General features: G+C 70.5%; 2 protein-coding genes across 2 annotated transcripts in view; both read right to left on the reverse strand.

Annotated features, from left to right (window-relative positions):
- The window catches only part of H696_01561 (hypothetical protein), a gene marked incomplete at its 3' end in the record, with an annotated part of 4,636 nt that extends 1,004 nt beyond the window's left edge, over nt 1-3,632 (reverse strand). Inside the window, exons 1-3 of the mRNA XM_009495462.1 lie at nt 3,524-3,632; nt 1,698-3,425; nt 239-1,587 (exon numbers count right to left, since the gene is read on the reverse strand). Of these exons, the coding sequence (XP_009493737.1) occupies nt 239-1,587; nt 1,698-3,425; nt 3,524-3,605 (3,159 nt within the window). The 5' untranslated portion in view covers nt 3,606-3,632. The remainder of the gene's footprint in view (nt 1-238; nt 1,588-1,697; nt 3,426-3,523) is intronic.
- A 597-nt stretch (nt 3,633-4,229) lies between these two features.
- Nucleotides 4,230-8,257, reverse strand: part of H696_01562 (hypothetical protein) — a 6,118-nt gene continuing 2,090 nt past the window's right edge. Inside the window, exons 6-12 of the mRNA XM_009495463.1 lie at nt 7,908-8,186; nt 7,383-7,779; nt 6,975-7,110; nt 6,758-6,873; nt 6,461-6,570; nt 6,224-6,359; nt 4,230-6,115 (exon numbers count right to left, since the gene is read on the reverse strand). Coding sequence (XP_009493738.1) covers nt 4,264-6,115; nt 6,224-6,359; nt 6,461-6,570; nt 6,758-6,873; nt 6,975-7,110; nt 7,383-7,779; nt 7,908-8,186 — 3,026 coding nt within the window. The 3' untranslated portion in view covers nt 4,230-4,263. The remainder of the gene's footprint in view (nt 6,116-6,223; nt 6,360-6,460; nt 6,571-6,757; nt 6,874-6,974; nt 7,111-7,382; nt 7,780-7,907; nt 8,187-8,257) is intronic.

The following is an 8,257-nucleotide window of genomic DNA, read 5'->3' on the forward strand; positions in this document are numbered from 1 at the left end:
CGGGCGCCGGGGCGGGGACACTATCCTCGGTGTCGGGGGGGGGGGGGGGGGGGGGGGGGGGGGGGGGGGGGGGGGGGGGGGGGGGGGCGGCGGGGGCGGCGGGGGCGGCGGGGGCGGCGGTGGTCGAGATGTCTGGCGACGACTGTTTCCGGAAGGAGGCCGGCTTCAGGAAGGAGGAGGTCGAAGAGGAGGCACTCGGACCGGTTCCCAAGGAGGAGGCCGAGGAAGAGGGTTGCACCGTCGGCGGGGGAATGATCCGGCTGCCAGCTGCGCCTGGGCCCGGGCCAGACTTGGGTGCAGGCTGCGGCGGAGCAACCTTGGGGGTGGCACTTGGAACGAGGGTCGGCTCGGGGACCGGGGCCGGCGGGCTCGCGGCCGAGGCGACCGCAGAGCGGGAGGCACCCGGGCGGAAGGTCAGCTTTGTTGGGCCAGTGCTCCAGGGGGTCGAGATGGATGGCCCAGTTGGGGTGGCATGGGTTGGCTTGTCGGCTGGGCTTTCGGCCGGCTTGCCCGGCAGCCCGTCGACGGGTTTGCCTGCCGGCACGGTGGCGCCCTTGCTGGCGGGCTGATCAGCCGGCTTGCCAGCCCCGGTGGAGGCTGCCAGCTGCGGGGTAAAGCGAATCGACCGGGGAGGGGCTGGGGGGGCAGTCGCTGCCGGGGGAGCACCACCGGCCGGCAGGCGCACCGGCGCCACGGCAGTCGCATCGGTCGTGGGGACGGAGGCAGGGGCGGTGGCAGTGGCACCGGCGGCCAGAGCGGCCACCGGGGCAGGAGTGGTGGCGGCGGCGGCGGCGGTCGCAAGAGCGGGATCTCTGGCCGGCACGCGCGGGCTCAGGCCGAAGACCGGGGCCGTTGGCTTGGCGGCCTTGGCCAAAGCAGGAGGCAGAGCGGCGACAGGCCCCGAGCCGGCCGATGGGCTTGGGGTGATGTCCTTCGAGCCGGCAGTGCTGCTGCTGCTGCTGCTGCTGCTGCTGCTGCTGGTGGTGGTGGTGGTGGTGGCGGCGGCGGCGGCGGCAGGGGCCACAGCGGGGCCAGCATCTGTGGCTGGGCCGGGCGGCGGTGAGGCGCGCTTGGCCGGCGGCGTGGCCAGCGAGCCGCCAATGCGCTTGGCCCGGGTCGCACGATCAAGAGGCGTCAGTGTCGGAGCGGTGGGCGTCTGACGGAAGCGCTCCATGATATTCCGCGACAGAGGGGACTGTGGGGGTGCCGACGAGGCGGGGGTCGAGGATTCCGCGGGCGCAGCGGCGGCGGCCGTGGCGGCGGCCGGGCCGGGGGCAACAGGCCGACCCGAGCCCGGGGCCGAGGGCGCCCCGGCACCAGGGACAGCATGCGCCGGGTTGGCAGAGGAGGAGGGCTCAGTAGCCGCGGCGTCGGGGGTCGGCTCAGGGCCACCGGCAGCAAGGGGCTGGGACTTCGGCGAGGGATCGACACCGGGGCTGGGCGATTGCAGGGGCAGCGGCTGGCCCGGAGCCTGGGGATGGCTGCCAGCCGTGGTGGCCGGGGTTTCGGCCTTCGGCAGCTGGCCGTCGGGGCTGGTGGTAAGGGCGCGCGAGCGCTTGTGCCCACTGGTGGCCGCGAGAGCCTCGGCTGGGGAGGATCGAGGGACATATGTGTCAGGGAAAAGCAGGGGCAAAGGGAAGGCGACAGGTTGGGCAGGGCAGAAAGAGCCAGCCAGAGGCGGGGGAAGGGGGGCGCACATGAAGGGCCGCGCTTGAGACCGGCATTCGGGAGCGAGGGGAGGCGCGGCGGGGCGGGCGTCGTGCCATCGGCGGTCGGGCCCGGGAGGGCAGCGGCCGCCGGCCCGGCCTCGATCGAAGTGCCCGCTGACTGGCCGACAGGTGGGCGGGCGACCTCCGGCCGAGTGGCGGTTGGCTGGGCTTCCGCAGGCTGAGTAGCAGCCACGGGGGCAGGCTGGGGACGATCGCCAGCCGGCTGGGCAGCCTGGGCCTGGGCGGAGGAGGGCGGGGCAGCAGCCGGGGGCTTCTCGCCAAAAGGGGACACAGCAGCAGCAGCTGCGGTGCTGGCGGGGGCCGAGAGTGGAAGGGCAGGAGAGGGAGAAGGTCCATCCAGCGGAAGGGCCGGGGCCCCGGCAGGCAGAGCGCCCACCTTGCTCACCAGCCCACCGAAGGGGGAACTCCGAGCGGGAGCAGCCCCGCCAAACAGATTAAATGGGCTGCCCGTCGGCCTCAGGACACTGGAAAAGGGGGAAGCAATGGCCGGCTCGGCCGGAGCCAGAGGCTCCGAGCTCGCGGTGTCCCCCTCGGACATGCTGGTGTCGGCGGTGCTGGCATCGGTGCCAAGGGGATCCACGTCAGATGTGGCGGGGCCTGGGTCGCTGCCGCTGATCGCGGGCTCCGGGTCGCATGCCGAGATGGAGGGCCCAGCGGCGGGCATCGGCGCCGTTGCAGGCGCGGACTCGAGAGTCGGCTCCACTGCGCCAGGGACCGAAGCGACGGCCTCGATCACGGATGAGGGCGCCTCGGCCGGGGGCTTCGCACTCTCCGAAGGGACCGGAGCGCCAGGCACAACGGGGGTGATAGGCGTGGTCAAGGTCACCAGGGTAGCTGGAGCAGCCGGAGCGGTGGTAGCGGTGTCCGGGGCAGCAACAGTGGCAGCCGGAGCAGCAACAGTGGCAGCCGGGGCAGCAACAGTGGCAGCCGGGGCAGCAACAGTGGCAGCAACAGTGGCAGCCGGGGCGGCATTGGAGGGATCACTCGGCGTGTTACCGGAAGAGGAAGGCTGCTCAGCCTTCCGGGGAGCGAGTCGCAGGAGAAACTTGGGCACAGGTCCGGCCGCAGGGGCCACAACAGGGGCCGCGGGAGTCACGCTGGCGGCCGTGGAGGCAGCGGTAGGCGCGCCAGTTTCGGGAGCCGTCGGGGCCGGGGCCGGGGCCGAGGCAACCACAGCCGGAGCCGAGGGAGGGGGGGCCCCGGGCTGGGTGGCCGAGCCAGGGCGAGGGGCCGGCGAAGCAGCAGCGGGGGAGGCCGCAGCGGTGGCTCCAGCAGCCGGAGCGCCGGTGGGGACACCCGATGGGGGGTCCTCCTTGGCAGCGCGACTCCGGGGAGTAACGGTGAACTTGCGGGTCGGTGCGGCAGAGGAGTCTGGAACACCGGCCGGGGGGGTCCCCGCCTTCGCCGGTGAGAGGGGCTTGGCCTTCTTGTCGGCCGTGGTGGCCGCGGCGGCCGCGGCGGCCTGCTGCAGACGCTGCTGCCGGAGCGGCTGCTGCTTCGGGGTCGGGGTGGGTCCGATCGAAGTGGGACCCTTCGGGGGGGCCGCACCGGCCGGGTCCGTGGCTGAAGGGGATGATGTCTCCAAGGTGGAGGAGGCCATGGCACTGCGGGAGCGGGGCTTCAGCAGGGTCACCGACGACTCGCCCGCGGAGGCACCCGTGTCGGGGGTGGGCGTCCCGGCGCGAGGCTTCTTCCCTGTCAAAGGAGCTACATGTCAGTAGTCAAGCAGGCCCACAGTCGGGCAAGGCCGACGGTGTTCCGAGCAGGCGATGTGGGAGGGGGGAGGGACGCACGATTGCCGCCGGCATCCTGCTTCTTGCCGCTGCCGCCAGCACCACCGCCTGAGCGGAGGTCGGCGCCGTCAGGCCTGGCCATGATGGCAGAGGTGAACGGAGAGGAAGGGGAGAGGGGGGGGGGGGTGCTGCCGGCAAAAGAGGGGAAGGGGCGAGGGGCGAGGGGCGAGGGGAGGGTCTTGGGGAGGAGGGAGGGGGGCGATGCGCGGCAGATGCAGGCCAAGAGGCGAGGGGCGGGAGGGTGATGGGAGAAACTGCTTGCCTGGGTCCCCCGCCCGGGGCGGCAGCCCCCGCCGACCTCGGTGGCCGAAGAGACAACCGGAGAGGGGACCGGGTCGGCGGGGCGGGACGAGGGTCGGCGGGGCGGGACGAGGGGCGACGGAAAACCAGTGCCCTAATCCCGTGCTGACGGTGCGGCGCCAGCGGCCGCAGCGTTGGGAGTCCGGCTGGCCCGTTGGCGACCGAGAAGCCCGCCCGCAAACAGAGCACTGGCAAGAAGATGGATGCTGATATACCAGAACATGGCCGACCTCCCTACACGGGCATCCGGGGCGGGGGGCGGGGCCGACCGATGGCCCCGGGCGTTGGCCGGTGGGCGGTGCCAAGCAGCCATACTTCTTCCTCCTCCTCCTCCTCCTTCTCTTCTTCTTCTTCTTCTTCGTACTTGCGTGCGTGCGTGCGTGTGTATGCAGGCAGGGGGTGTATTGGCCGGCGCATGGTGGCCGAGAGGTGGCGCGAATTCACGCCGCGAAGCGGGACATGGTGACGTGCTCGATATACTGGCCGATGGCGCGCAGCTTCTCCGCCGAGGAAATCCCCAGGTTGGGCGGGTCATAGTGGCGGCTGACCAGGCGGAAGTCCGCATCCGGGCCGGAAGGGGCCCCGGCGGCGCCGGCGCCGGCGCCGGCCATGGCAGACGGCCCCGGCGATCGGGGGCTTGCCTGGGCGGAGCCGGGGCCCGGGGCCCGGGAGGCCGGCCGGACCGGCGACCCGGCAGGCGGGTGCTCTCCCGCGCCCCGTGCTGCGCCGCTTCCGGCCTCGACCCCGGGGGTCTGAAGACCCACCTGCACGTGGGCACGGTAGAGGGCCACATCCACCGGGAAGAGGCACGGCTCCAGCAGGGTCGATCGGCGGACAAGGTAATTGTAGAAGGCCGCCAGTTGCGGGGCCATGTCCGTCATCGGCGAGGGGAGGCCCTCGACCATGAGCTCGGACTCGGGGCCCCCGGGGGCCAGGGCGGCCCGGGCCTCGCACGCATCGCCGACGAAGGGGCAGCTGGTTTCGGCCACATAGCGCTCGTACTCCGGCCGGGCAAGGCGGGACTGCTGAAGCAGGCGCTGGTAGAAGCCATGCTCTTCGAGGGGGCCGTGGAGCTGCGCCAGGTCGGCCAGCTCGGGCCCGGCTTCGGCCGCCGGGTCCCCGGTGGCCGGCAGGCTGCTCTGAGCCAGCCGGCGCCGGGTGCGAGTGAAGGCCTGCTCAAACCCCGGGTCCGGCGTGGCGTCCAGGCGGCCGCCGCCGGAGCCGGGCCTGTCCCCCAGGTCCAGGCCCATGGGCTTGCGGCAGGTGATACACAGGAAGGAAGCCCCGGCCGGGGGCTCGGCCGCATCGGCCTCGGGAGCCGGGCCGGCTGGCGCCAGGGAAACATCCCCCAGCCCGGGGTCCTGCCCGGCCGAGGGAGGGAACAGCCAATTGGCCCCGGAATCCCGATGCGAAGGCAGCCCCGGGGCCACCGGGCTGACTGGCGAAGGGTCGCCCCCCCGCCGGGCCAAATACCCCTGGCAGGCGGAGCACGGCTCGAGCAGCCGCGACACCAGCATGCCCAGGTCGCGAATTTGCTGGGCCGAGGGGGTCGCCCCGGCCCCCGGGGCCGTGCGCACCGTGAAGGGGCTCACATCGGCCAGGGTGCCAATGCCGAGGGCCGCCGCCAGGGCCGCCGCCACCTCCGGACCCAACAGGGCCAGGGGGGACATGGTGGCCACCGAGGCCGGCCCGTCGCCCGGAGAGAGCCCCAGCCCCCCCGGAGCCGGGATCGGGCCCGGCGCCGGGTCCTTCAACGTCGAGGCCGAGCTGGAGGCCAGCAGGCGCCCGACCGGCGCCGGCGAAGAGGGCGTCTTCGGCGTACTGTCGCCCATATTCCGGAAGAGGTAGCCCGGGCCGAAGAGGGTCGAAACACCGCCATACAGCGCCCCGCCGAGGGTGCTGCCGGAGTAGGGGGCATACGCCCCGCCGGACACCTCGCATCCGAAAGCCGGGTGAACTTCGCGCAGGATGTTCTCATGGTGCCGCTGCAGGGTGAACTTCTCCTGCTGCGAGGCCTCGTCCTGGGTGAGGCGGAACTGCTCGTCGAAGCTGGTCAGGTGCCCGATTTGCAGGTGGTGCTGCTGCATGCAGGCCCACAGGGCGGCCAGGGCCGCCGGCGAGAAGGCCACCGGCGGATGGCAGGAGGAAGCCGGCACCAGGGTCAGGTGCCGGCGGCTGCCTGGCCGCGGCCGGGTCTTGGCGCCGGAGGGGATGTCAAAGGCCCCGGGAACCGGCGAGGGGAAGGGGGCCTTGCGCATGTGCGGCTGAATGAACGTGGCCCAGGAACGGAAGCTGCCAGTCCCAGGGGGCAGGAGGACGCGAGGCGGGGGAAATGTGCCCGGGTGAGAAGCAAGCAAGAGCAGCGCATGGCAGGCGGCATGCCCGTCGGAAAGAGCGCACCCAGACCGGATGTGAGCAAACTGCTGGTTGGTGTTGTGAAGGAAGTAATCGGTCGGCAGTTGCCAGATGGACGGCTCGCCGGCTCGTGGCCGGAAAATCCCGAGAAAGAGGTTGATGGCGGCCTGCTTCTCGACATCTGGCCGGCCGGAAGTGCGCGGCACCAAGGAGGGGAATCGGGTCAGGCTCAGGTGGCCACTTGGGCAGGTGAGGGGTCTTGGGCGGAAAAGCGACACGCACCGCTGAAGGAGTTGCTGTAGTAGCGCTGCAGGGAGTTCATCATATCGCGAGACTGCGATGTCCAGTCGCTGTTCTTGCGGTAGGTCTTGGTGGTGTTGACCAGACCGGAGCTGCGTGTGTGTGTGTGTGTGCGTGTGTGTGTGTGTGTGTGAGTGTGTGTGCGTGCAGGCGAGAGAGGGGGGGAGAGATGGAGAGGCGAGGGGGCAAGAGGCGGCCAGGCTGTTAGCGGCTCAGGCGGGAGAGGAGGCAAGCCAGGGGCAGGGGGAGGGGGGGGGGGCCGACACAACCCGGGCGTACCCGGCATACTGATACGCGATGTAGTTGCCATGGTAGAGATACATCGACTCCATCTCGATCATCAGGTCGCAGTCAAACTCAATTTCCGGATGGCTGATGATGCCCATGACATAGAGCTGAGGGGGAGAGAGGGGGAGGGCACATGACAGCAGCGGTCAGCACTTGAAGGGCCTGGCCCATCGAGGGAAAGGCCACAGCACGCTGGTCAAAAGCATACCTGGCGGCCGAGGACATTCTTGGCAATCAACACCTGCGCGGCGTTGGTCCGGTCAAGACAATCAACGCAGTTGGTTCGAACAACACCACACTGGAGCATCGGCGTGGACTGGTCAAACTCCAGGGGCGGGGCTTGCCTGCACAGGGGCGGCCCCGGGCAGAGGGGCAGGGAGGGGGGGGGGGACGAGATACAGTACGCATGCAGTGTCAGCCAGCAGGAGGGAGGCCACACGAGCAGCCGCGCGGGGGGGTCACACACACACACACACACACACACACACACACACACACACACACACACACACACACGGCAGGCCCTGACACACAAAAACGAATGCCAGCCCGACCAGCAGCATGGAAAGGAGGCAGCATAGGCAGCAAGGGGAAAAGCCAAAAGGCCGCAACGCACGGTCTGCCATTCACCAGGCGCTGCGAGTCGAAGTCCACCTCGGCCAGTTGCCCGGTGAAGAGGCCGCGATTGACGCGCGTCCGGCAGCGACGCCCGGAGTAGAAGAAGCCCACGGTGGACACCATCTCCTGAGATCGCACCTCCAGCTCGTCGATGACATTCTCGTCCTGGCTCTTGAGCGAGCTGGCCATGTCCAGGTGGTAGTTCTGGATTTTTTGCGGATCCGGCAGGAATTGGTTCAACTGCGTGAGCATGGCATTGAACTCGTTCAGCAGCAGCAGCTCCCGAGCCACTTTGCGCTTGACCAGGTTGAAGACGATGACCGGCGCGCCGTAGCGCTTCATCATGCCATTCAGGTGGATGGCGCCGACGCTGTGGAAGGGATCGGTCCGGTCGACTGGCAGAGGCCAATGGGCAAGCACAAGTGCGCGACCGAGGGAAGGAGCGGGAAGGGGAGGAGGCGGGCGTCAGGAGGGCATTCCGGGGGCCAGGCCGACGGCCAGGTGGGCTGCTTAACCGACGCACTGGTGATGGGCGGCCGCACGCCGGCCATGCTGTTGGACATGCTCTGCGACCAGAAAAGCGGGATGGACCCGCGGTGCTGGACGAAGGACGAGAAGCGCGTCGGCTCCCCGGGAACAAAGGCCGTGTGCGACTCCTGGCAAACAATCTGCTCGGATTCCACCTCATTGGCCACGTGGCCGCTGAGGTTGACGCCGCGCTTCATGAAGCGCGTGCCGGCATAGTGCCGCGATCTCCGGGCGATCAGTGTCAGGGAGTAGGCGCTGCCGAAGACCGAGAACTCTGCATGGGAAGGACAGGTAAGCCGGGCGGTCAGGCGGGGGAGTGGGGGGAGAGAGGGAGAGAGGGAGAGG

This window comes from Fonticula alba (genome assembly GCF_000388065.1).
Source record: "Fonticula alba strain ATCC 38817 unplaced genomic scaffold supercont2.2, whole genome shotgun sequence".
NCBI lineage: Eukaryota > Rotosphaerida > Fonticulaceae > Fonticula > Fonticula alba.